General features: G+C 37.3%; 5 protein-coding genes across 8 annotated transcripts; 2 read left to right on the forward strand and 3 right to left on the reverse strand.

Moving 5' to 3' along the window:
• Nucleotides 1-29: 29 nt before the first annotated feature.
• Nucleotides 30-3,505, reverse strand: LOC111788128 (transmembrane 9 superfamily member 8). The gene is made up of 7 exons (XM_023668344.2): nt 3,286-3,505; nt 2,402-2,566; nt 2,207-2,316; nt 1,995-2,103; nt 1,801-1,913; nt 1,549-1,702; nt 30-1,362 (listed from the first exon to the last, which is right to left on the reverse strand). Exons 1-7 carry the CDS (start codon nt 3,403-3,405, stop codon nt 205-207), a joined length of 1,929 nt encoding a protein of 642 aa, XP_023524112.2. The 5' UTR covers nt 3,406-3,505; the 3' UTR covers nt 30-204.
• Nucleotides 3,506-4,712: 1,207 nt separating this feature from the next.
• On the forward strand, nt 4,713-8,974 carry LOC111788129 (transmembrane 9 superfamily member 8). 2 transcript variants are annotated; one of them, XM_087121152.1, is made up of 10 exons: nt 4,713-4,976; nt 5,177-5,329; nt 5,441-5,601; nt 5,963-6,224; nt 6,397-6,561; nt 6,691-6,800; nt 6,885-6,993; nt 7,129-7,241; nt 7,410-7,563; nt 7,693-8,974. In XM_087121152.1, the coding sequence occupies exons 4-10, from the start codon at nt 6,105-6,107 to the stop codon at nt 8,845-8,847; spliced, it is 1,926 nt and encodes a 641-aa protein (XP_086977278.1). In that variant the 5' UTR covers nt 4,713-4,976; nt 5,177-5,329; nt 5,441-5,601; nt 5,963-6,104; the 3' UTR covers nt 8,848-8,974. The 2 variants fall into 2 exon arrangements, with proteins under 2 accessions (XP_086977278.1, XP_023524115.2); XM_023668347.2 differs by lacking the exon at nt 5,441-5,601.
• Nucleotides 8,975-9,797: 823 nt separating this feature from the next.
• On the forward strand, nt 9,798-14,997 carry LOC111788197 (ATP-dependent caseinolytic (Clp) protease/crotonase family protein). Its single transcript, XM_023668464.2, has 14 exons — nt 9,798-10,178; nt 10,337-10,417; nt 10,538-10,606; nt 10,785-10,848; nt 11,567-11,646; nt 11,909-11,992; nt 12,651-12,735; nt 13,074-13,159; nt 13,245-13,366; nt 13,690-13,750; nt 14,019-14,117; nt 14,213-14,314; nt 14,392-14,433; nt 14,689-14,997. The coding sequence occupies exons 1-14, from the start codon at nt 10,053-10,055 to the stop codon at nt 14,803-14,805; spliced, it is 1,218 nt and encodes a 405-aa protein (XP_023524232.1). The 5' UTR covers nt 9,798-10,052; the 3' UTR covers nt 14,806-14,997.
• Nucleotides 14,998-16,033: 1,036 nt separating this feature from the next.
• On the reverse strand, nt 16,034-22,931 carry LOC111788086 (DNA-directed RNA polymerases IV and V subunit 2). Its single transcript, XM_023668261.2, has 9 exons — nt 22,781-22,931; nt 22,517-22,679; nt 21,431-21,913; nt 21,067-21,279; nt 19,657-20,546; nt 18,922-19,213; nt 17,524-18,465; nt 17,092-17,363; nt 16,034-16,795 (listed from the first exon to the last, which is right to left on the reverse strand). The coding sequence occupies exons 3-9, from the start codon at nt 21,899-21,901 to the stop codon at nt 16,294-16,296; spliced, it is 3,582 nt and encodes a 1,193-aa protein (XP_023524029.2). The 5' UTR covers nt 21,902-21,913; nt 22,517-22,679; nt 22,781-22,931; the 3' UTR covers nt 16,034-16,293.
• Nucleotides 22,932-23,783: 852 nt separating this feature from the next.
• Nucleotides 23,784-27,172, reverse strand: CM2 (chorismate mutase 2). Of its 3 annotated transcripts, none has more exons than XM_023668571.2 (6): nt 26,784-27,172; nt 26,276-26,493; nt 24,944-25,030; nt 24,720-24,863; nt 24,535-24,627; nt 23,784-24,255 (listed from the first exon to the last, which is right to left on the reverse strand). In XM_023668571.2, exons 2-6 carry the CDS (start codon nt 26,489-26,491, stop codon nt 24,025-24,027), a joined length of 771 nt encoding a protein of 256 aa, XP_023524339.2. In that variant the 5' UTR covers nt 26,492-26,493; nt 26,784-27,172; the 3' UTR covers nt 23,784-24,024. The 3 variants fall into 3 exon arrangements, with proteins under 3 accessions (XP_023524339.2, XP_023524338.2, XP_023524337.2); XM_023668570.2 differs by having other exon boundaries at nt 26,276-26,496; XM_023668569.2 differs by lacking the exon at nt 26,784-27,172 and having other exon boundaries at nt 26,276-26,758.
• Nucleotides 27,173-27,712: the final 540 nt, after the last annotated feature.

Consider the following 27,712-nt stretch of genomic DNA (forward strand, 5'->3'; position numbering starts at 1 on the left):
GAAGCCCTGAGAAGCGAGAACGAATAATCTGGCTATGGCAACAGGAATTGTCATCATTCAAAATTGAGTACAATAGGTTACATCTGAAAGCAGCACATAGTAATTACTAAAATTTCAAAATCTTACAAGAATATAATTTCGGCATCCTGCAAATGTAAGTAAATGGAGCAAAATGTGTCGAAGATCAGCTCGTTTTCGCTTTCATTAATCGATTTTCACCGATGAGTAGATGAGCCTTGTGAACCAAAAGCATGCATAGAAGCCAATGGTACCGGTGAGCACAAAGAATGCATATGAGACAATCAGCATATATCCAAAGTACAATAACCCAGAGACCAGCTTGGTGATTTCAAGCTTGGTGAAGAAGTAGAAGGTCGAATACAGGAAGAGGTAGAGGGCGGATGAGCCAGAGGTTAGGTAAGATCTCCACCACCACAGGTAATCTTCGCTGCAGAGTTGGAAGTAGCAGAGCACGATGGTGATTTCGGCGCAAGTGATGAGGAGGATAATGAAGACCAAGAAGAGGAAACCAAAAATGTAGTAGAACTGGTTCAGCCAAATTGAGGTAAGGATGAAGAAGAGTTCAATGAAAACGGCGCCGAAGGGGAGGATTCCTCCGATCAGAACTGAGAAGGCTGGGTGCATGTACCACGCTTGCTCTGGGATCTGCCTGGGAATTTTGTTCGTCTTCACTGGATCTTCAATTGCTGGTTTCTTGAACCCAACGTAGCTACCCACGAAGACAAGGGGGACTGAGATTCCAAACCATAAGAAGACTAGAGCAAACATTGTTCCAAAGGGCACGGCTCCGGATGATTTCTGTCCCCAAATCAAGGCATTCAAAACGAAGAACAGGGCGAATATGGTGGCAGGGAACATGACTGCGGTGTTTAGAGCAATCCTCTTCCACTCTGTTCCTTTGAACATTTTGTACAGTCGGGACGAAGCAAAACCAGCAAAAAGACCCATGAACACCCAGAGCAAGAGCATGGCTGTCATGAGTCCACCTCTGTTTGAAGGGGAGAGGAATCCAAGGATGGCGAACATCATTGTCACGACGACCATTCCCAAGAACTGAACTCCCGTTCCAACGTACACACATAATAGATCTGAATTCTTAGGAGGCCTAAAGACATCCCCATGGACAAGCTTCCACCCTGTCTCTTCCTGGGCTTCTTCCAGGGTTTCAAGTTCGTTGTACTTGGAGATATCACGGTATAGTGTACGGAGCATGATCATTGCAACCATGCCGGAGAGGAAAAGAACAATCATCAATGAATTCACGATTGAGAACCAATGTATTTGGTCATCGCTCATCAAAAGATACGCATCCCATCTAGAAGCCCACTTCACTTCACTCTCCTGGAGGAAACCAAAAGTGGGTCATAAATAAAGGCTCTTAAATTTAACCTCTACACATACTCGAGATTCTATAGATGAGCGAGAAACGAACAAAGTGAAGATAAAAATCTAATTCAATAGATGGCACCTCTAAAATGAACTAGACTGTTAGTAAAGATTAAAGCACTAGCAGGTCTGCGAGCACACCTGAAACTCAATATCGTAGGTAAATATGATTTCCTTTCCCTCATCAACTTCCTGCGGAGAGTTGGAATTAACAACCATGTGTTTGGCATGCGGGTCGCAGGTTGTAAGACGAGTGTTCTTATCATTCCAGTTCCCTTCGTATTCATGCTTGACGCTGAACGCAACGTAACACCGTAAGCAAGTTGCACTACAGATTAATATTATACCCAGCAAATGAAAAGCTTGATCGAATAGAATAAGTGGGGAAATAACCTGAATGGTTTGACCTCAAATCCTACGATTCTTGCAGCATCAGTTTGCATATCTTTATGATACCTGACTGTAAATGCTAAATGATTGTGGATAAAATACTTCTCATCTTTGCTCTGTAAGAATCAGAAAATAAATAACCTTTGAATTTTTGCAAACATAGACATTAATTTGCTGACGAAAAATAAATCACTTGCCGCAGTATATTGGCCTTTAAGCCCGACATGGTAACCCATCTGGTAAACAACAGGAGACTCCTGGTCCTGCCTTTGAATGGGGAAAACCAAGGGAAGGTTATCCAGAATCCTGTCACATAAATGGCAGATTGAAGATGTCAAATCTCAAATACATGTCAATAAACAACAGCAAGCAATAATACGCTTTTCTTTCCCCAAGAAAAATATCGTACATGTTGACGCGATACTCATCATTGATCTTCTCTTTGAAATCCTTTGCTTCTTTAGCATCAAGTTTAATCCGGCCAACAATACTACACATCTGAGGTTCCCGCATTTTGAACTGGAAAAAAGCTCTAATGGAGTCAAGAACTTGACTGCGCCAAACAGAAAGGAAGTTTTCTATTTTCAAGTAAATCCTAACTCACCACATAGGGGGAATTTTCAATTCTGTCCCCTCGAAGAACTTCACCCAGATTTTCTGCGCTGTCCAATATCTTTTCTGGACGAGAAAACGGGAGTGAATAATACGAGTAAGGAAGCTGAGTCTTTGTTGACGTCAATTTGTTTACTTTCACTTTTAATTCATCTCCCTGCATTCAAACGAGAAAAGTACAACGATAATCTCTTAGATCTAAAACGCACTGAGCGCGTTATGCAGGAGGTACTATGCTACAAACACACGCACGCACACGAAATTCTGTTCTCAATGAAAGATTGAACAACATTCAACATATTTTGAAATGTTTTAGAACTCAAGTAAAGAATAGCAAAATCCAGCATAAGATGCAATACATTATATACAACATACAGAACGCGAGTGGAAACACGGTGTCTTTATCCATTCAAAACACGTGTAGAATCAACACTCGATTAAAACAAAGAGATTACTCGCGACTCGAAATGCTGCGTATTCCCTACGATTCCTACCACTTCTCCAAACAAAATTAGAATCTATGAAAAAATGTCCTCTGATACGTAACATAAATTTTCTACATTACAAAACACCTACAATTTGATACATTGCACCAAAATCTTCCACACAGACAATCCCCGCTGAAGATTTTAACGTGATCTACTACGATTCAAAAACCACAAAGAACAAAAAACCATAAACAAGATTTCCAGATCTAGAATCCCCCACACACATTCCATTCCACTCACAAACAACCGACAATTATTCCAGTAGCTCCCAATAACAAGCGCAGATCCGACAATACAACAAGAATCAAGCAGAAATTACAAAAGAGCCACAACAATGCAAACATTCAACACAAACAAGTCTGAAACAAGCGTATTCAGAACAACTAACCTTCTCGAAATCCTCGGGTGCAACACCAGGAAGGTAGAAACAGCTGACTCCATGAATAAGAAGCAAGAGAACAGCAGCAATGAAGAAGTTCCGAATCGATGGAGATCTCCGAGTCGCCATGGCGAGGCAGAGAAGAAAGGGGAGAGAAGAGAAAAGGGAGAGAGGGAGAGATCCGAGAAGAGAGGATTTAACTTCTTCCGCCTGTTCTCTGTCTGTACATAAGGGGGAAATGGGAAGGAAGAAAAAAAAATGAGTGCAAAAGCAATCAGATAGTAGCAGTACACCTGATTATTACCTCCCCACCCTTTCTTCATTGTTACGGTGACGTTTTACCAGCGCCCTCCTGATCTTGCCACGTCATTGTGTTGAATCAATCTGGTCCGTAAAAATAAAATAATTAATGGAAATTTGTATGCGTTAAATGCCTTGAATTTTCAGTGTGGAGCTTACGTTATTTGCTTCTATTTTCTACGGCTAATAACCTATCAAACACTTCATTATAAAAAAAAAATATATATTTTATTATAAAATAAGTAAATAAATTTAGCAAACACATGCATAAACCTTTTAATTTACGCTTTTTTTTTATTTTATTTAAGCATATATTTGCTTTTGAGTTCTATATTTCTTAATTTTCAAATTTTAATTTTAATTTGTAATATTTACTAATCATTTTTTTTCTATTTTTTAAAAAATAATGCCTATTTTATTACCACAGTAAAATTTATGAGTTTTTTTTTTCTTCCTTCAAAATAACATCAACTAATTTTTATATAAAAAAAATACTTGAATTTTTAAAATGATTTATAAAATATTTATTTTTTAAATATTTTCAAATTAATTTATGTCTTAATAAATGGTTTAATGTTTGTTTTAGTGGAGTGAATGATAATTATGAACTCTCGAATAGTGTCTTTGAGGTCGGAGGTTAAACCAATGCAAGGAATGAAAGACAAGAACCCGATTATCGACGCTCTACTAATAAACTACTAATGAAAACATTGCAGTAAACTCGTTTGAGTATCGTGATGTGATGCTCATTGCATATCTCATAGCTGTTTAATATTGTTTCCGATTTAATCGTCGACCATTTGACAATGCATAGTTATTTAAAACTTCAAACACTTTTATGTCGGGTTCTGTTACAATCAAATGATTATTTATCTAATGATAAATTTCAGGCCTCGGAATGAATGGATACGTTTTTAATTAACTCTCCTAGATACAACGAGTTGATTCAAGGGCGCAGTGATCCTTAACTACCAAAAGCAATAGATTTAAAAAAAAATAAAATAATAAATAAATATATTTCCAAATAAGTGTTTTTAGGCCATTGAATTCATCTTGCTTTTAAACTATTATTATTATTGTTGTTATTTTGGCACCGACACACTCATTTTTACCCTAATTTGGCGGAGTATAAATAGCTATCGCACGATTCTCAGGGAGGGGAAGATTCTCAGGGATTGCACGATTCTCAGGGAGGGGAAGATGGAGAAGAGAAGAACAAAGTTGAATTTCCACCTTGTTGACTTTAGAGCGAGTTTTGTACTCTACACGCTTACCAATAGCGTCTCGAAGTTATTCTCCGGAGTCGATATGGACGATCTCTCTCTCAGATTTCTGTTTCTGATTCACACGGCCGACTGTTTCAACGTATTCGTGTTCATCCCGTAGATTTTTTAAGAAAGGTGAATTAAATTCAAACTTCACCAATGCATATGAAAATTTTACAATCATTTGATGGATTCATTAGGTTTCCATTTGTTTATAGGATTAGATTTCGAAATGTAGTGAAGTATATTTGATTTAAGTTTTATGCCGCTAAGGTGTTTGATAATATGCCTGAGAGAACGTGTACCGATTTATCATTTTGTCTTGTCGGTGGCAGAGGGATGATTTGAAGATGAAGGTGAACGGATTAACTTCTACGAAGATCTAGCTTCCGATTTCTTGTTTCTCGATCGATAAGACAGAGGACGATGCAGTGAACATGTTGGAGAAAATTTTACTTGGTGACTGAACTTAAAATTCCCCTTACACGGTAATTTTCTTATGTGTGCTCAAGAATTGAGCACTTTGAGAGTATTACTTGTACCGATGTGAAAATTGGTCTCTAGCAAACACATTTTAAATAACTGTTTTCTAACAACAGAAGTTAACGATTATATGTAACGGGACAAAGCGGACAGTATCTACTGACAGTTAGATTTGTTACCGATGATATCAGAGCGTGGGTGGTCTGACTGGTGTGACATCGATGACATTGGGTCTTCAAGAAGGAATGAGTTTGAGATTCCACATCAGTTGGAGAGAGTAATTCACTCTTCTTTTTTTTTTTTTTTTTTTTTTTGTAAAATTAAAATGTTTTGTTTTAAAAAAATGAAATTTTAATTTTATGTTTAATAAATTTTTAATATTTTGAACCATTTTTATGACAAACCTAATGAACATAATAAAATAATTTAATGTCAATTATTAATTGAAGTCTAGTAATTGAACAATTCACTATTTTAAAAGTTTTATTTTATTATTTCATTTCGTAATTATTGAATTAAAAAAATAATACATTTAAATATATGAGGTGGCACTAGAGTTCCTTGGGCGTACTTGAAGGATTTTTCCTATCAATTTGTCCGAAGAGTTAAAGACGGTCATTTTTTCCTTTTTCTTTCAGCCAAGAATACTTCTCGTCTCCTCTCTTTTATAATCCGTCGGCGTTGACCAAGTGCAAGTGGCGGGGAAGATGGAGAAGAAAAGAACAAGATTGCATCCCGTTGACTGTAGTTCGTGTTCTGTAGTACTCTTCATACTCGCCAATGGCGTCTCGGAGCTCTCTCTCAGTCCGGACATTGACGATCCCTCTTAGCTTTCTGCTTCTGGTTCACTCCGTTCACTGTTTCAATTTATTTGGCATTCGCCCAGTGGATTTCAAGAAGGTAATCCAAACTTCATCAGTTCATCTAATGAATTCATTAGATTTGCATTTGTTTATAGGATTAGAGTTCGAAATGCAGTGAAGTAGATTGAAGTTTTTTCTTGCCGTCAAGGTGTTTGATAAAATGCCTGGGAGAATTTTTGCTGGTTATCATTGTGTTCTTTTGGTGGCAGGGGGATGAATTGAAAGTGAAGGTGAAAGGATTAACTTCTACGAAGACCCAGCTTCCAATTTCGTATTATTCACTTCCGTTCTGTCGTCCCAACAAGATACAGGACGATGCAGAGAATCTTGGAGAAATTTTGCTTGGTGATCGAAGGGACAATTCCCCTTATGAGGTAGACTTTGATATGTTTGTTTTGTTTGTATTGTCATTATCAATCTCAGGAAGGTTTCATAGAAAATGATAGCAGAGGACTTAATTCAATTATTAAATTTGTGGCGTTTTCATGGCACTGTGTTTTCAGGCCAAAATGATGGAGTTTCAGCTGTGCAATATTGTATGTCGGATTACACTCGATGAAAAAGGAGCTAAAGCGTTGAAGGAGAAGATTGAGGATGATTATATGGTTCATATGTATGACAACCCTTCACCTAGCCATATTAGACTCCTTGATGTTGTCATGTGCATTTTTCTAATTTATATTCTATGATTTGATAGGACCCTCGATAGCCTTCCTCTGGTTCGTCCGATCAGAATTTTCGAACACGAATCTCCTTTTACTTATCAGCTTGGATTTCATATGGGGCTTAAAGGGTATTATCCTGAGGCAAGTTTGTCATTTTGTTTTAATGAAATTTCATTAGCATTGGTATTACGTTTGAAAGTTGTTTCACTTAAAACTCCGAACTAATAATGGTACCGATTATATTTGAAAATGGTCACGTTTTCCCTCTATGTACAGGAAAAAGCTGAGAAATACTTCATCTACAACCATTTGGCATTTACTATCAAATATCATGTAGATACACAATCAAATTCTACTAGAATTGTGGGATTCGAGGTTCAACCATTCAGGTTTCCCCTTTCTCCCTCTCTTCCCTCTCCCATTTGATTAAGTTCAAAGCTTCTTATGCAGTGCTAAGCCAAACCTTAATTACGGCCATCCATGCTTCACAGTAGAGTTCTTACATGTTTATGATGTTACATGGCCTCTTCCCTATAATTTTTTTTAATGCAAAGCAGTGTCAAACACGAATATAAAGGGACATGGAAAGAAAGGAATACTCGTCTATCGACTTGTGACCCAAAATGGAAGGCTATGGTTCTTAACTCCGATGGTCCTCAGGAGGTCGAGGAGGGAAAGGAAATCATTTATACTTACAACGTCGACTATCAGGTACGTCTCAATAGTTAATTGGAACTGCATCAAGGATGGATTTATTTATGCTAATTTCCTTGCATTTTATTGCTTTGCTGCCAATAAAGAGGATTATTCTTAACATGTGTGTTTCTTCCTAAATTTAAGGAGAGTGATGTGGATTGGCCATCGAGATGGGATGCCTATCTTGCAACGAGGGATGACCAAACGCATTGGTTCTCAATACTGAACGGTTTAGAGTCTATTCTTGTGATCTCTGGCATACTGGCTGTCATTGTGTGGCGGATTTACCGTGATATTTTTAATTACAATGATCTTGAGACCCAAGATAGAGTTCAGAAAGAGACAGGATGGAAACTCATCCATGGGGACGTTTTCAGGCCACCGTGTAATTCGGATCTCCTTTGCGTCCATGTTGGAACCGGAGTTCAGATTCTTGGAATGATTCTTGGAACTATGTTTTTGGCCATCCTGGGACTCCTCTCCCCTTGTAATAGGGGCGATCTTATTACAACCATGCTCGTGCTCTGGATCTTCACGAGCCTCTGCGCTGGTTACGTGTCTGCTCGTCTTTATAAGATGTTTAATGGTACAGATTGGATGAAAATTGCCATTAAGACGGCCTTCACGTTTCCGACTATCATCTATATGATCTTCTTCATGTTAAACGCTCTCTTATGGGGTCAGCAATCATCTGCAGTAGTGCCATCTTGGGCAATGCTTGTTCTTGAGTTTCTATGGGTTGGAATCTCTGCTCCACTTGTTTTTGTGGGAAGTTACGTTGGATTCAAGAAGGAAGCAATTGAGAAACCTGTGAAGATCAACTCAATTCACAGGCAAATCCCAAGACAGTCCTGGTACATGAATCCGATCTCCATCGTCTTGATCGGAGGATTACTCCCCTTTTCGACTGTCTTCATCGAGTTGTCGTTTAGCCTTAGCGCAACTTGGCTAAATCAATTTTATTGGTTCTTTGGCTTCCACTTGCTGGTTTTCATCATCCTTGCGGTGACTTGTGCTGAAATATCCATCATGCTTTGTTATTTACAGTTATGCAGGGAGGACTATCGCTGGTGGTGGCGATCGTACATAACGTCGGGTTCGGTTGCTCTTTACCTCTTCCTCTACTCAATGGCGTACTTCTCCAAGTCCCTGGAGATGACCAAGCTTGTTTCTGTGGTATTGTACATAGGATACATGCTAGTTGCTTCATATGCTTTCTTTGTGCTAACAGGTACCATTGGATTCTTTGCATGCTTTTGGTTCACAAGAGTCATATATTCCTCTGTGAAATTTGATTAGCATGGTTTTTCTTTTCCTTTTTGTTCTCTCTTTTCTTTGATTTTAGCGGTTGATTGACATTTTTTTTGTGTGTATCAAACTTGGGAAGCTGAAGTTTCATGCAGTAGAACTGTTTGAACTTATAACTTGTCTCGTTTTTTCTGTGTTTTTAATTGATACAAGTGTCGGATCTTATTTGGGTTGATTATTAAAATTTTAAATTATTATCTTTCTCATAAAATAGAATTGTACAAAGATTCTCAGCCATTTTTTTCAAGTTTAGAAATCTATTAGAGACTTATCAACATGAGAAGAGCCAATAGTACCGATCCATACCTCAAGTCTCTCTTCTATTTAAACATCTACTGTAGTTTCTCATAATACAATGATTGTTTTGACAAAGTTGATATCAAGAACGGGCGAAGTCATTTAAACATCATGGATCGACCTAAAGATCAATAAATATGTAACAACCCAGATCCACCGCTAGTAGATATTGTCTTATGTGGGCTTTTCCTTTCGGGCTTCTCCTCAAAGCTTTTTTCACACCCTTATGGGCTTTCCCTTTCGAGCTTCCCCTCAAAGCTTTAAAACGCGTCTGCTAGGAGAAGGGTTTCACACCCTAAGGTGATTTTTTCTCCTTCCACAACCAAGGTGAAATATCACAAAATATGTTTTCCGAGCGAGGAAATTACATGTTATGAACCCTCTAATATATATATATTAAAAAAATGAATTCATTCTTTCTATTTTCCTATGCATTTGTCCTGAGTAGTTAAGAATGCCTTTTAAGTTGGACGTTTTTTTTAAAAAAATAAAAATGCCAAATAAATAATCTTAGATTAATATATTAAAAACGACTAAAATTGTATCAAATCTGCATGGGCCGTATGCTGGACCGGGTTCCGAGAGTATTGGGCCATTACATAGTTGGGCTTGGACCCAATCATATAAGAGCCTTTGGCCCAATCCTCTGGAATCAGCGCCGAACGAAATGGGCCAGTTTCCCTCCAACTTGCAAAATCTCTGCAACAAGAACGGTCTCGTAGCCGGCTAGCCGCAATGAAGAGCAAAATTTCTGGAGCCACTCGAATAAATTGTTGTATGCGCTTCGGAACTTCGCTTGAAACTTGAAAGTGTGTCCTAAGCTCCGAAGCAGCGGAGACGAGAACAAAGATTGTGAAATCTAGACTAATTCACCGCGATTTCCAGAAAGATAGGCAGATATGCAGAGATTGAAGGCACTGGAAGCAGTGAGATCTTCATTTCGGCGTTCTTGTTCGTTTTCTAACCTGAGGAGGGGCTTTTCTGCTCTTCCAAACTATGCTCAAACTGAGGATCTTTCGGACCAGGTTTGTGTGTGGAGTTCTACTTTAGTTTGTTAACAAGTAATCAAATGAGGAAATGCGTCTCTTCTATCTGTTTTTCTGTCCTAAACTTGATTCATTTTCGAAGGAGCTTACTGAGCAGGTATTGGTTTTTTCTGAAGTGGTGTTTATGTGATGTTTAGGTTATAGTGAAAGGAAGGCCGAAATCAAGAGCAGCTATCCTCAATAGACCATCAGCTCTTAATGCTCTCACTACTTCCATGGTTCTTTTTCTATTTTTGATTCTTTGCTTCCTTTGTGTGTCGTGAGTTTTTCTTGCTGTCTTGTTTGGTTCACAATTGCGTCGTTGAGAAATGTAAATCTAAGAGCCGTATTTGTTATAGGTAGCTCGGCTAAACAGGCTTTATGAGTCGTGGGAGGAAAATTCTGATATCGGATTTGTCTTGATGAAGGTGTGGACTGCTTTATGAGTACATTCACGGATGGTTCAACTTTTAACACTTTCTCCAATTTAATGTTTGTTAAAAATCGCTCGATTTGTCTGGAATCTATTGAAGGTTTATCTTGCGTTTAATCATTCGCACTTGTTCTGCCTCCGTACCTGAACAGCGTTATTTAAATTTTTTGAAGGGTAGTGGCAGGGCTTTTTGTTCCGGTGCAGATGTTGTTGCGCTTTATAATTTATCAAATGAAGGTGAGATATCTTATGATCGAACTCAGCAAACTTATCATTGGCATTAGTTAAGGCGCTCATACGATCATGAATTTTTATTGCATTCAGTTTCGTCATTAAGCACCGGGAGTCTTCAAAGGCATCAATAGGATTTGACATTGGTTGTTCGGTGTTAATATTTTGTTCGTACCTAACTAATCCCATCATGAATGGTGAATATCATTAGTTTATCACAGATTATATGATTGTCGTTCCAGCAGTTCTTTTAATAAGCAACAAATGTATGAAAAGGATGAAATATACAAATGGAGATGAGAGATGACTGGAAGTCAAGACCAATACCATCTTAGGGAAGTCATGAGAGCATTCTTCAACTGGAATCAAATTAATATTTCCTATATACTTTCTCTAGAGAAGAAATAGCTTAATGTTCTGCACCATTTGGATAGATGAAGTAGGTAAAACTTCGATTGAAGGTTCTTAAACTTAGTGGGTTTGATAGTGTTTCACTATGGTGATCTTTCCCACGGTTGGTCCTTCTTTTAGACAATAATCCACCTCTATTGATTTGTATTTAAGCCTTGTAACTGAGTCAAAAAAAGAAGAAAAAAGTTTACACTAACAGCCTAACAGGTTTGCTATCATCTTACATCCAGCGTATAGTGTTTTAAATGGGATTCATTAACTCATGCAAATATGTTAGAGAACTTAAGTGAATCCTTTTTCCTTTTGGACACAGGGAATATTGAAGACTGCAGGAAGTTCTTTGAGACATTATACAAATTTGTGTATCTTCAAGGAACTTACTTGAAGCCACATGTGAGTAACAACTCCTCATGTCCTCGCTGAGATGTTCAGTGTTATGATTGACTAAGTAGTGTTCATCAGTCTTTTATGATTTTTTTTTTTCCTCTAGGCGTAGGGTTACTGTTGAGATTAGAGAGAGTTTAGGTCATTTTTGATGTTTCAGTATGCACTTTATGTTTTTTTTTTCTTTCTTCATTTTGTTTGCTTATGAATTTATGTATACATTTTATGCTACCTTTAAAACACTGTAGCCTGTTATTATTATTTTCATTAGGTGGCAGTGTTGGATGGTATCATGATGGGAGGTGGGGCTGGGATTTCCCTTCCAGGAATGTTCAAAGTGGTGACTGATAGAACTGTAAGTGAATGCAGGAGTAATCAACTTTTGTGATGTTTTTCTATCTAGATACCTAGAAGATTCTTATTTGACATTGTTCATTATACATTCGTATAACATGATATTTGAATAAATAAATTTAAGTATTTGAAAATGGAGAGATTTAATAGAACTAGATGTATGTCAACAAATGTTGATAGCCAAAACTTGAGTAAAATATGACATATATATATAAACAAGAAATGAAATTTTCATTTATTGATGAGAAGATGCAAAATTGTTCGAGGAAACATATCCCAAAGGGAGAGAAATGAAATAAAGGAAAGTACAACGTATAATTTAATACAAATTTTGCATATCACTTGAATGTGTCTGACTGAGTGTATATCATTTTTCTGAATCAGATAGATAGCTAGCCTTTCCTTTCTGCACAGATTTCATATTTTGGAATTCTGTTGGACCACGAAATTGGGAATGAGATTAGGCTTTTTGTTTCTAAATAACATTCCAAATATTCCTGAGTTGAAGCACAATTAGTCAAGAAAGAATAATCTCCCTTCTTCAAATTCCAATTTTTTTGAAGTCACCCGAAATATACCCCTTCTGTATCACCCTTCAATTCAAATTAGCAATGTTGAGTCCCACATTTATGTATTTGTCTTACATTTAATTATTACAGGTATTTTCTCATCCTGAGGTTCGAATGGGTTTCCACCCTGATGCTGGAGCTTCCTTCTATCTTTCTCGTCTTCCTGGCTACTTAGGTAATGTTTACATTAATCAAGTTGTGCAGCATTTTGAAGGTGTGAATTTTTTTTTCCTAAATACGTATAAACCTGACCAATGTACAGTACATAACAATTGATTTAAGTTGAGGGCATCTTCATTTTAAGTTGGATGCCTCAAATTTGTTCAATTGGAAGATAGAGCTTATAAAATTCCTTTGGTGAGCACAATGCAAATCCATGTAGGGGAGTACTTAGCTAAATTCAATTGCTATCCTTCAGTTGGTTTCATATATAAAAGTCTCTAAATTCAATTGCTATAAGCTTGTTTGCGCTGAAAAACAATCATTTTTCTTAGATAATTTTCTTCCTTGTAGGGGAGTACTTAGCTCTAACTGGTGATAAACTCAATGGTGTGGAAATGATTGTCTGTGGCCTTGCTACACACTATTCGCTAAATGCAGTTTGTTTTCTATTCCTTCTTCCCTTTTTTAATTCACATTCTCATTCATTCATGGCTTGTAATGATCAATTTATGACTGTGGCAGAGGCTCAGTGGGATTGAAGAACGCCTTGGTAAAATGATAACAGATGACCCTTCTATCATAGAATCATCTCTTGCTGCATACGGTGATCTTGTCTATCCTGATAGGAGGAGTGTTCTTTCCAAGTATTGTTCTTTCTTTTACACCTTTCCTCTTCGTTATGGTTTTACTTTTGAGAATTTGTACTTACTGAAGTAGTATTAAAAGTGCTAGGCTACCAGAACTGTTGGCTGAGTTAAATAGTGAACTTTGTCGTAAATCAACTAGCAGTGACCTTGAACGACCATAGGATTGTTCTTCTTTCAATTAGGCCATTGTGGACATTCCTTACATGTCATTGATCCCCTCCCCCCCCCAAAAAAAAACCCAACATTCACAAATATGATTAGTGGTTTAAATTCTTTTCTTTTGGATCCTAACCATTTACCAAGCCTTTCTTGTTCCACAGGCTCGATGCAATCGATAGGTGTTTCGGCCTCGACACTGTTGAGGAAATTTTGGAAGCGTTGGTAAGTATTGTATTCTGTTTCTAAAATCTTTATAATTGGACACTTCAGCCAGTAGAATTCATAGACTAAGTGTATAGCTCGATGACTTCTACTTAGAATCAAAACCTCATGAGGTGCATAGTCTAAGTCGAGTCCAAGCAAATGAAGATGATTATATTCCAGCTTTCTTTTTAGTTCTCCAACCTGCGGGAATCAGACTGATGTTCCATTCTAGAAATCTCAATGGGGACTTTACTCAAGTATTGTTTTTCATAATCCACTCGTTCAGGAAAAAGAGGCTGCAAATTCTTATGATGAATGGTATACTTCAACCTTGAAGTTGCTTAAAGAAGCCTCGCCATTGAGCCTGAAAGTTACTTTAAGATCTGTGAGTTTTCGCCTTTTTTATGGAGTCTATTATTCTGTTGGGAACACCTTATCTGTTATCTCACCAAGTCTTGATTTATCTCATTGTTTTAATAGATCCGTGAAGGTAGGTTTCAGAGTCTCGATCAGTGTCTTGCTCGTGAATACAGTATATCCCTTAATGGAATTTTAAAACAGGCATCTCCTGACTTCTATGAGGTAATTAGCTTTCCAAATCCATTTATGGACAGTTCGTTCAAATATGTTGTCTGAAGTTTTTATTTGTGCACTGATAGGGTGTCCGAGCGCGGCTGGTGGATAAAGACTTCGCTCCTAAGGTTCCAAATTTGTACACTTCACTAAGCTTTCAATTTAAATCTCATTTTAATTTCTAAAATTGTCTTTTAATATCTTTCAAAATGTCTGTCTATTTTATTTTGGGAACTCTAAAAGAAATAACTTTTAAAGCAAGAATGAAAATAGTCGTTTTTTTTTTTTTTAGGTTCCGAGATTTAATAGGTTTAAAGCCGATAATATTTGATGAGATGTTTGAGGTAAAATCATTAATAATATGTTGATCCCGTACCATGCAGTGGAATCCTCCGAGTCTAGACGAAGTGAGTAAAGACATGGTAGACTGCTATTTTTCACAGCCAGGCGAACTACCAGAATTAGAGCTTCCCACAGCATTGCGGGAACCATTCATTTGAGGTTTGTAAAAGGATCCAAACCATACTCCCGACGCCTGTCTGGTGGGGTAATATTTCTCTCTTCTTTACGACATATTTGTTACCTCGGTCAACTCAATTTTCTCCTATTTTTAGATGAGGAATTTCATCTTTAAAGACCATTTTGCTAGGTGTTTTTTATTCTCTCCCATCTATAATGCATTGCCCTTCTTTTCTTTTTTTCTTGTTTTTTTCAATCAGCCAATTAAATGGATTTTTTTTTTTTTTTAGCATTTTTACTTTATAAGTGTACGTAGAGATGTTCATTTAACCTGCAATGACCTACCTAAATGGAACAATAAATCTTTGGTTAAATGGTGGGAGTGGGAAAAGATTCATATCTGTTAGCTAATTAGTAACAGGAATCATCTCCATTCTCCGGTATTATAATATTTACACTTCTGGCTTCCTTTTGTTTGGGTAAATATATTGATCTTTTAGAAATTACTATGATAAAATATTATATTATATGTTTTACTTATAAAATATTTGTCAAGATGTTTTCTATTTTTCAATATAAATTATTCATTAAAAGAATTCTTGAATGAATGATTTTTTTTAGAAAAATAAGAACACAGAAAATTTTATAAAAAGAATAGATGTGGATGAAAATTGAATTAGGTGACAGAGGTAGATAGGAAAAAGCTTTCTTCCCTATACTACCGACTGAAATTATCTTTTGATTTTGATGTAAACTAACCTCATTGTACTAAGACATGTTAGCATAGTGGACCCAACATTGGCCGATCGAAGGTAACATATCAGTTCAAAAGTTTCTAATATTGTGGTTTTTTAATTTAACAATATCTATGAATGAAAATAAAGTCAAGAAATTTTCTCCGCATCATACGAATACCGGAAAACTAATTTAGGTTTTCAAGTGAAGCACTCATAGCACTATAATAATCATTTTCACTTATGTGACGTTTTATTTAAATTATTTTTTACATGATAAAGTAATTATACCATTTGGAAATCGCTTACAAGTCCATTTACTCTAAAAATCACTTTAATAAACCGTTCTTAGTATTGACCACAATTTTTTAGTATATTTTATCCTCATAAAGTATATCCTAAACTCAACCCGAGCTAATGCTATGGACGCCACCTAATTTTAAAATTCATCTACGCTAGGCTGGCCACTCCCTTCATTTAACTGAAAGTACAACACCTTTGAAAGAACTGGCTAATTAACTACCCCTAAAATCAATTTTTATTACTAACTAAAAGTACTAGAAATTATAAAAAGCAGTTTTAGAGAAAAATACCTTTTACCACTGAACAGTTGTCCCTCGGAGACCGCCGCTTCATTTTTAGCATATAAAGATAACATATAACAAAAGCAAATAAGAATCCTCCACGTCGTCATCACCACCATTTCAGCACACAATACCCTCAAAAACATCTTCAGAGTTGGTCAAAATATTAGAAAATGAAAGCCAATTATTCCCTCTGGCGATCATATCATGATCAACACACCTGTGTTTCAAACTTGAGATTGATGCCCATGCTGAAGAGCTCCTGGCACAACAACTTGGCTCCATACGGTACATTAACCCTCACAATGTCATCCACCGACTCGCAAACACGACAGTATGGACCCCTTATCTTACGACCACCTGCCACCGATCGTTGGATCACATTTGCAACATTTTTACATTTCTGGCAAACGTGCATCTGGGAGGAGTCACTGAGGGTAAACAAGCGTTCGTGTAAGTTGGCCGAGGCGCCATGAGCTATAAGACAGTCACGCTCCATCTCCCCAAATTTGATTCCCCCAAAACGCTTCCTGTCCGCAACCGGTTGTCGTGTGAGAGGGTGGACAGGTCCAGTGTTACGAAACTTAACCTTGTCTTCAGCCATGTGAATTAAGCGCTGGTAGAATGTTGGACCCATAAATATGAGTGAGCGCATCATTTCACCAGTTCGGCCATTGTACACCCTCTCACTCCCCCATCTTGAAAACCCTGCCCTGCTCACAAATTCAACATTAAAAATCACTCTCATTTCTCAATTGCACGTTTTTTCTGTTTCTATGACGTTATATTTCAGTTCAAATTTCCAATATTCTATTTAGTCCCTAAACCTTCAATTGAACATAGACGTCCAAGTTAAAAAAAATGATTTAAACCTATTAATAAATTGAGATAAGTGCATGTATTTAATAAACTTGGAGATAGCCATGAAATCTACCAACTTAAAAATAAACAAAAATAAGCAACTATCCCGTATTTATGATATATGTGATTCGAATTACCAAACAGTTACCTGTGAAGCTGGTCTGTAATGGCATCAACAGAAGGAGTGGAAAAAGGAGTCGCATATTTAAGCGAACCGCCAGAAGCAATCCCTTTCCCTAGAGCAGCTTCCAATAATTGACCAGGAGTCTGTCGTGAAGGAAAAGCATGCGGGTTAATCACGATATCTGGAACGATCCCCTGAATGGTGAAGGGGAAATTCTCTTGAGACTCCAAAAAGCCCAGAACTCCCTTTTGTCCATGCATACTGGAAAACTTGTCTCCAAGACATGGTGAACGAACCTAGCAAATGAGATAACGCATCTGAGAATCGAGCAACTATAATGTATGGTTAAGATAGAAAGGAAGTATACAGCATAAGAAAACAGTTTCCACATCTAATATGATCTCCTAGGAAGCATCCTTGATTGAGTCATACTAGCTATGCAGAGTATGTTATTACCTGTCTCAGGCTTACAACAGCAAAATTCTTGCCATCGTCATTAGAAGAGAGCACAACTTTCTGAACCATACCCTTCTCAGTGTGCTTTAGTTTGATACTGTGATCGGCCCCAGATTCTGCACACCTACCAATGACAATGTCTCCACTTTGCAAGTTTGCACCGATGTAAGGGAAGCCATCATCGTCTAAGCTGTCGACTCTTCCAATTTTACTTTGAGTCTTACCAAAATTTATTGCATCATCGGATTTCCTCCTCTTTTCGGAAGATTCTTTATTATCAACTTCAGCCTTGTAGCTCCGAGTATGCTCAGACCGAAACATGCCACGCTCCAGAGAGGCACGGTTCATAACTAATGAATCTTCTTGGTTGTAACCCAGGTGAACATTGACTGCCACAATAGCGTTCTGACCATTATAGAACTCGGGTTTTGGTAGTATACCAGTGTGAGATGACAGGTATCCAGGTGTCCCAAGGCAATCAGCAGTCATAGTACGAAAAAGCGGCCTTTGTGGATAGTGTAACTGGTGAGATAAAGTATCTACACGAAAATTAGTATTGGTTGTTGAAAATCCAATAGCTTGATTAGAGTGTTTCTGGGATTGAAATAGAGCCCTCCTAGCATGGTCATGATTTGCAAAAGGGACAAGTCCACAGCTTAAACCTAATAAAAATGACGTATCCAGTTCACAATGGGTATATTTCGAAGTCCCTTGATCTTCCGTAAGATGCTTAATACTCCAAGCTGTACGACAGTCTTCTTCTTCTTCAGTTCCAATAAGTTCAATTATTCCCTTGTCCAAAAGGGATTGAAAAGTGTAGCTTTCCCCCTTAGACTTATCAATCCTGTTTAAGTTCTCTACAACTAAGAGAGGACGTAATATCCTTCCAGCATCGGAAAATATACGTACTTCTTTCAGTTGTTCATCTCTTTTGACTTCTACCTGCAGTACATGGAGAAGTTAAAAAGACATCAATAGATCATACCTCACATAAGATGATCAGAGAATATGTTGAAAACAATTTTTTTAAGAAAAACATCTATTGGAAGTCCGTGAAAGTCATCTGTCACCTTTGATGAAAAAACATAAGAGGAAGAGCAATAGAGATGTCTATCACGCAACAAAATGCCCAATGAGATACATGGTAGTCTAATAGGATAACATATAACTATAAATGGAATACAAACTTTTGTTGGCTAATGGAGTCAAATTCTTGCAAACACCAACTGACCAATATAAGGCGTTCAAGACAAGTTTCCAAGTCAAGTAGACCGTGGCATATGTAGCATTAGTAGACCACTGAAATAATCCAGACAACAATGACAATCGACTGCATGAAGAAGCCTAAAAAAAATAAAATCTCAAATAAGACCATCAAAAAATTATTTAGTTAATAACCTGATGCAGTAACAGATTCCTTCGCCGCTTGCGTCTCACTTTCGTTACAAATGAAAGGGAATCTTCACAAACTCCAACCCATTCCCCATTGAGAAAAATTCTGTGCTTCCCACTAAGAGAAGTAGATGTATCGTCCACCACATTCTCCATCCCACAACGAAACAAGGTGGGAACTACGGGCTTCAATGTGTTTAAGCTTACAAGTCCTGTGATGGACAAATTTTTAATAAGCCCACAATTTTCACCATCCGGGGTGGAGAGAAAGCAAACCCTTCCCCAGTGAGAAGGATGCCTGTCCACAAAAAAAGAAAAAAAAGCATTAATTACAATCTCGTAAGCTCATTCACATTTGCACACTTTGTAAGAGGAAGGACCCGTTGTTTCTTATAGATGAGAGAGGCAGACAGAAAGGAACCCCAAGAGGTTTGAAAATTTGTTGCAAGTGCCACCTATAAACTGATAGTTAGAGACAAGGCAAGGAGAGAGAAATCCCATGAAGTTTAAACCTATACAATGAGAATTACTGACAAGGCATAGAGAGTGAAACCCCATGAAGATTAAAAAATTGCAGTTTGGTAGCATTTAGAACAACCTATAAAATGAGTATTACAGACACGGTACAAGCGTCCTTGGAATCAGAGCTCAAAGAAAAAAATATATAATCATGCATCTATGTACCATCATGATAGCCAATAATGCAAAAATGCAAACTTAAAAGAAGTTCAGATAACTCACGGGTATCTAGCATCACCAACTTTCCCAGTGTATGCAACCTGTTGACGTGTTCTCCTCAATTCAGCCATTGTCTGCAGGGGATTAGCACGACCAAGCGTTGCCACCACACCTGAAATTCTTTCCATCCTCTTGAATGAATGTGCCCATGCTCCAGTAGAGAATGCTCGGGATAGACCATTAGTGATTATGGAAGCATCAAAATAGTGTTCAATTGGACGCACATCACGATCTCCATAGAGGTCCCTTTGCAAAGCCTTTTCCATACGCCTACGTGCATGTGCAATATGTACTTTAATCTCTCTTTCAAGCAATTCTCCAGCCAACTCAAACCTCTTATTGCGGAAATCATCCCTATTATCACATTTCCTACGGCCAGTATAGGCTTGCAGGAGACATTTAACCATATAACCAAGGAAACGACACTTCTGCTTTAAGCCTTTCAAGCTGGCAAAAAGATAAAGGTTCAAGCAATCTTCAATTTTTTCAGCAGGTGGGAAGCTCGTCTTTTTAACCTCATTCTCCAAAAAATTCAGAGCTCTTTTACCCCTTCGAAAGTCTTTCCACTTATCATCATTATCGACTACACGAACAGAGGCAAAGAGAATATTCAAAACAGTTGGATCCTCTCTGCCAAAGTCGATTAAATCTACTATTTCTCTGTCCGAAGAAACACCAAGTGCAAAGAATAAAATCCACACAGGAATTTCTGTAGACAAGAAATATACATTAAGGACTTTCTCCTTGCTTTTTAGTTCTTCAGACTTGGAATTTTCAACTAGTCTAATAATAAGTCTATTTCTCTTAACTTCTGATCTATATGCCACAGTCCAACCTTGATTATTAGAAATCCAGAGTCTTCTCAAACAAATTTGCTCTTGAGCAATAAATATCTGAAATGAGCGTGAAAACAATATTTAAGTGGTTAGAAAAGAAAAAAAAAAAAAAAGTTAACCACCGAAAATTAATACATGCAAAATAGGAATAATATCCAAACAAAAGTTACATGGTATAATTAATCATTTTTATAAAATAGTTAGTACTGAATTAAAATTATATAGAACTAAAGTTTCTTGACTAAATTTGATCCATCAGGAGGCAGATCACATGCCTGAACATTGATAAAATAATTAAGTCTAATAGCTCCCACTTCCAGTTCAACTAATTTTTTAGACATACCATATTCTGTTTTTCAAAATATGCAAGCCAGTGTGGCGTAAGTAAGATTAGATTATGAGAAGTCCTGGAGTCATAATTACGTCAACTTGTCAAGTAATAATAATCTCTTCAAACAAACAATCAATTAGAAGTTCTGAAATGATTATTTTGTGACAGTAAAATTTAAGAAAACGGTGCATTTTATTTACAGATTATATAATTACAAAGGACACAAATGGAAGGAAATGCACTCACTTTTTCTGCACCTTTGATTAAAAAATAACCTCCATGATCAAATTCGCAGTCACGTTTCTGATCATCCTTCATCCAGCAAAGGTCAGAATTCACCATCACAGGCAGCCTGCCTATAAATATATCCCTGTTATCTTGACTTAAGAGATCCTTGTCGACATATTGATCTTGTCCAGTTTTGAATTTATCACTTCTGACTAACCTTTGAGTATACACCTATTACATTGCAGGTATCCAACACCTCATTAGGCATTTATTCAACAAACTGAGGGTCCACAGGTCATAAAAGAATCTTAGCAATTTATTAGTCACGAAAGGTAAGAAAAAGGAAAGAAAACAGTAAAAACTAAACAGAAATTTCAATCACCTCTACATTAATATTCATTTTCATCCTTGAGGAATAAGTCATGTTCTGTAGTCGAGCGTGCCTAGGAAGCATGTTATACTCTTTTCCACTTGCTGCACCACCCCAGAACTTTGGCTTATCAAGAGTTACCTTGCCAAACTTCACTGAAGCATATCTCCATTCTCCATCTCCTTTCTTTGAGGGGTCATATCCTGGCTGAACTACGATCTCACCAAAGTAATCAAAGGACTTCTGAATGCCACTTTTTATGAAGTCATTGTACGAATTGAGTTGGTGACTGATAAGGCCGTACTCATTAAAAAATGCCATTGATGACTTCTTACAGAAATCCTTTAAAAATGTTTCCCCTAGATCATGAATGTTGACTGGCTCAGAATAATCATCATCGTCTGTATCCATATCAGTTCCAGGTGATAAGTCTTCCGGCTCACTATTCATCTCTATATCGTCCTTTGCGCCTGATGTCCCCATTAAGTTCAAGATCTATAAAAAATACCGACAAACTTAAGAAGCAGAGATACACTAAAATCTCTCAAACAAATAACATCACAGAACCTGATGAATTTTCTAGATAAAACAGGCAGACTGAAGAGAAACGTGTATCAAACAATCAGCGAATTTACAATGTTGTTCGTGGAGAAAGGTTAATCGACATCTTTTACATATGTACGGCCCTGTGAATTAAGCATCAAGAAGTACGCATATAATTGGGAGAAGCATCCTCAGCAACTCCTGCTCTGAATAAAGTAATAGCACAAGAAGATTCGGGGATTTTAACTAGCCTATTCTTTCCTCTCCATTTCCAAATCCATAGAATGATCATTTTTCATTTCTCACAAGGTAAAACCCAAAGTAAAAGCAAAACTGCTAACCACTACCGGTCCACATACACGCTACACTCACTGAACTCCGCAAATGAAAACAATCAAAAAATTTAAAAAAAAAAAAAAAAAATCCTCACACTACGATGCTCAAAACACACACTCAACACTTCACCATACCTAAACGAAAACAGCAAAAAGCCGATACTCTCGTAACTAATCAAACTGACCACCACGCGATCACGCAGGTTAAAGATTCAAGTACCTTCGAGATTAAACCCTAAGCCACTTCCTCCGACGACTCCACAAGCTTTATACGTTCCAAGCAAGATCAAAATGGAGCATCCACGCAATGCCGTCGGTCCTCGCTCAAGTCAAACGCCAGTTTCCGAGAGAAGACGATCTCTCTATGCTGCCGAAGCAAGAAACTGCGAGAGAAACGGACTAAATTAGCGACAATCGTCCTGAAAATTTGGCATTCACGAAGAAAGCTGAGCAATGAAAGAGAGAGTGAAAGAGAGAGAGAGACCTTTGAATTATGGCAGTACGGCGAGGGGATACGAAAAAGACTCATGCATCCTTTCGAGAACACTGCGAGGGAAATGAAGCTGGGAGACTGGAAGTACGAATGGTAAATGTAAAGAACGAAGAGGGTCCTAACTGTAAATTTTCACCAAGCCTGAGTTTGGTTGGGAACCGGGATTTTTCGTAATTACGACAAATGTGGAGGACCTAAAAATAAAATAAAATTTTAGGCCTCCCATTTATTTATTTATTTATTTATTTTTCTTTTTTGCGCGCGCATTATGTGAATTTAGGGGTTTAAATTTGCGAGTATTTATTAAGATTATAATATTTTTATTACTTCAACTATATGATTAAATAAACTAAAGAGTTTCACATCAATATTAATTATTTATCTAACAATATTTTCTTTTAATATATAATTAATGTTAGGGGTGATTTTGGAAATAAAGTAAATTAAAAAAATTTAAGGATAACTATATACCAAACACGGATGCCTAGAGCAAGATTGGACTTGTGCATCAATACGTAATAGTAGTTAAATTTTCTTAATTCACGGCTCAATGTGAGATCCTACAACGATTCGAGAGAAGTTTCCTTATAAGGGTACGAAAATCTCTCCTTAATAAACACGTTTTAAAACCGTAAGGTTAATGGTGATATGTAACGACAATATCTGCTAGCTATAGGCTTGAATTTTACAAAATAGTACCAGAGCCATACACTAGGTGTGCTAGCGAGTATATTGGGGCCTCCATACGGAGTGAACTGTGAGATCCCACCTGGCTTGGAGAGAGAATTTCTTATAAACTTATGGAAACCTCTCCCTATCAAACAGGTTTTAAAACAGTGAGGCTGACAACAATACATACGAACCAAAATAAAGGTAGACTTGAGCTTTTACAATCAACATAAATATAACTATAAGTGATTCGGTTTTGACTAATTCGTGCATAAGTCAATAGACAATAAAAAAATATAAATCAAAGGCATGGACAATCTTAAAATAATTTGACAATCGAAACATAGCTCAACTAGTAATTAAAGTTTTCCAGAGAATAAAGTATACAAATGATAATATTACAGTCATAACTCTTTAAAAAATCTCGATTGGTTGTATTCTAAACATAACTCAACTAGTGATCATAGAGTTTTTCAGAATAAATAATATAAATGATAAGATTACGGTCATAAATCTTCAGAAAATCTTAGTTGATCGTGTTATTTATTTATGGTCATTGGATAGAATCATTCAAGACGACGTAGAAGGTATTCGACTTCGACTTCCTTCGTGAGCGGCATTACCCATTCGTCGTAAAGGCGAGCTGCGAGCAATGGATCAATCTTATACTTTCCCCCATCAACTGTGTTGTTGAGGGTGACTTCTTGCCCAAACACCCTAGCCTTCTTCTCTACTCTCTTCTTCACCATCTCTTCCACAGCCTCGAATGTTAATAACTTCATCAAACTATCTCTTTCCTGAAAGAACAGTAAATTAAATTGGTTTTTACCAAACCCCTTCCTCTTAATAACGTCAATTAACTATTCAAACGAAACAATCCTAGAATACGAAAGGTCATGTTCATTCATTCTCAAGGTAGTCTTCCATGAACTTACCGATAAGAATGGGCGGCATGATAGACCTCGCCTAAGACGGGTGTAGAGAAGGATGAAGGCGAAACTCGAAAGGAATTTACTTCTTTTTCTATTTTATTTCACCAAGAACTGAAGTAAATGACCCGACTAAATTTACCATACCTGAGAGCGAATAGGAGGCTCGTATTCGTGGGGGGCGTCCCTAAACTTCACCTCAGCTACGTATTTTCCACAGTGAATCCTCCTTGAAAGCGCCTGAGATTCAGTTGAATCGTGGCACGTGTAAGAAATAAATCCGACAGGGTTTATGAACTTAAAGTGATAGCTAGTTTACAAAGTGTTTTTACCTGCAAACATGCAAGATCACTAGCAGCAGTGGCTGCATAATTTCCATCGTCGCCATCGGCAACCAACAATGGTAAGAATTTATTGAAATAGAAATCCCATATGGGTTTGTTCATATTAATTGAAGCACCTGAAGGATGCAAAACCTGGAAACATGAATGTATTCAGGTCACAAACAGAAGAGGCATAGTTCAAAAGCTTAAGAACTTGTTAAACGATCTCTCACCTTTGGATACTTGCGAGGGTGCACCAAAGGACGAGGCAAATGTTCTGGGAAGAATGCATTTTCTTCAGGATTCTCATATCTACCGGCCTGTTCATCAAAATCGAAACAGATAGAAGAAAGAAATTTCAAACTGAACCAGATGATCAAGAAGTAACAAAAGAACCAAAAAGAAAAACACCCCAGACTAGAACTGCTCTTTCTTGTGAAATTATATCCATATCTGTCCACTTTGGCTAGTTGCGTATGCCCGTCAGCCTCACGATTTTAAAACGCGTGTGTTAGGGAGAGGTTTCTACACCCTTATAAGGAATTTTTCATTCCCCTCTTCAACCGAGGTGGGATCTCACAATCCATCCTCCTTGGGGGCCAGCGTTTTCGTTGGCACATCACCTAGTGTCTGACTCTGATACCATTTGTAACAACTAAAGCTCACCGTTAACAAATACTGTCGGATTTGGCCCGTTACGTAATATCATCAGCCTCACGGTTTTAAAACGTGTGTATTAGGGAGAGGTTTCTACACCCTTATAAGAAATGTTTCGTTCCCCTCTCCAACCGATGTGGGATCTCACAATCCACCCTCCTTAGGGGTCAGCGTCTTTGTTGGCACATCATCTGATGTCTAACTCTGATACCATTTGTAACAGCTAAAGCTCACCGTTAGCAAATATTGTCGGATTTGGCCCGTTACGTAATATCATCAGCCTCACGATTTTAAAACGCGTCTACTAGGGAGAGGTTTCCACACCCTTATAAGGAATGTTTCGTTCCCCACTCCATCAGATGTGGATCTCACAATCCACTCCCTTGGAGGCCAACATCCTCGCTGGCACATCGCCTAGTGTCTAGCTCTGATACCATTTGTAACAGCTCAAGCCCAACATTAGCAAATATTGTTTGCTTTAGCCCGTTACGTATCGTGGTCAGCCTAACGATTTTAAAATGCATATGCTGGGGAGAGGTTTCCACATCCTTACAAGGAATGTTTCGTTCTCCTCTCCAACCGATGTGTGATCTCACAATGGCCTACCCTCCGATCTAACAAATACAAGAACAGAACATAGCATGAAGATAGAAATAGACAAAGTTCTTTATCTTCTCAAATTTCGCCATTTGAGACGCCAAAATTTCAATTCACTTTCACAATAGTGTTCCAATGAGGCTCACAAGGCCTTTATGCAGCACTTCTACTTCCAACCAAGTCAGCCAAATCCAAATAGCCAACGGCCAATGGATCTAAACATTTTCAAAGGTATGTTAAAGGCTTCAAAGCAAAGAGATGAACATAGGCTAAAGCAAGTATGCAACTCAAAGGAACAAGCATTAATTTACCTTAGCTTGAATGGCCTCGGTTTCTCTCACAATGAACTCAACCAAAGAACCAGTAAATCCATGATTACGATGGTACAGCTTTGAATTAAGAGGAAATTTGGCTCTCTCAATGAGACAGAAAACAATAGTATCCTCTTGTCTGATCAAAGAATCTCTAATTTCATCAAGTGATAGTTTATTCGAAGCCAAATCGGGGTTACAATTAACATCCGCCATGGCTTCTTTAGCCAATATCAGAACAAACAGGCCAAGAAACAGCATGGTGAAGACAAAATTGTCAGCCTCAACAATCAAAGAACGAAAATGCAAGGTTATAAATACAAATAAGTGAACGATTACTATAAATACTAACAAAAAAAAGCAGTTGAAATTTCACATTATCATTGAAAAATCAACAACTAAACAAGGAAAGTCTACGCCCCATAATGATGAGCGTTCACCAATCACATAGAAAAAAGGAGAAAAGGACGGCATGAAAATTAAAATCGATCAAAATAAAAGGGCTGACCTCTGCACGATTCAACTCAGCTATGACAATAATTTGTTGTTGAAGTCAGAGCTTTGAAATACGAGAGGATTACGAAAAATGTCAGCGCTCGGAAACTTGTGGCTGCGGTGGAGAAGGGCTGAAAGTGCGCTGAAGCCTAAGTGAAATACACGTGAAAAGCTCTGAGACGGTGAATTATTGGTGAAGCGAAAGAGGAAATGGCTTTAAAGTTAAGGAAGAAGAGAAGTAGATGGCGGCGGTGGACGGATCCGGCCGCCGTCGCCGGCGAAGGGGTGATTTGGCGCGGAGTGATTGGGTGGAGTGTTTGGATGAGGAATTTTTTTGGAGCGACGAGTGACGAGGCCCCACGCGGAATTCCAATTTAGAAATGTACGGTTGAGTGGGGGACGAATTTTCTTTTTCTTTTACTTATTATTTGTTCTTTAATGCCTTGGCCTGTTTTGGTGGCGGGTGGTAGATTGAATAAAAAGATAAATTATAATTACATTTTTTTATTAAAAAAAACAAAATTTTAATTAAAAATTAAATATAGTTATATTAAATTAGCTTTTAGTAATTTAGAGCTTGAGTTAATAATTTTTAATTTAGAAATTATCTAATAAATTTCTAAAATTTTAACAAATTCTCAAATATTGTGTTATGGATTAAAAGGGTAATAATTAATATTGTAATTTCAAAAATAATAATAAGTACGTAGCTTTTATGTTAAATTTTGAAATTATGGAAATAATTAGACGTAGCTTTTATGTTAAATTTTGAAATTATGGAAATAATTAGACGTCTTTAATCATAATTAGATAATTAATTTGTGAATTGAATAAAGAAGTTAGGTTTAATGGGGAAAGCTTTGAAATATCCGCAAGTCAGTGGGCTTCACGTGTCACCGCATTATCTAAACACAAATATTTTCTTTTCTTTTTGTAGTTTGA

Source organism: Cucurbita pepo, chromosome 2 (genome assembly GCF_057944985.1).
Source record: "Cucurbita pepo subsp. pepo isolate OVF chromosome 2, ASM5794498v1, whole genome shotgun sequence".
NCBI classification, from domain to species: domain Eukaryota; kingdom Viridiplantae; phylum Streptophyta; class Magnoliopsida; order Cucurbitales; family Cucurbitaceae; genus Cucurbita; species Cucurbita pepo.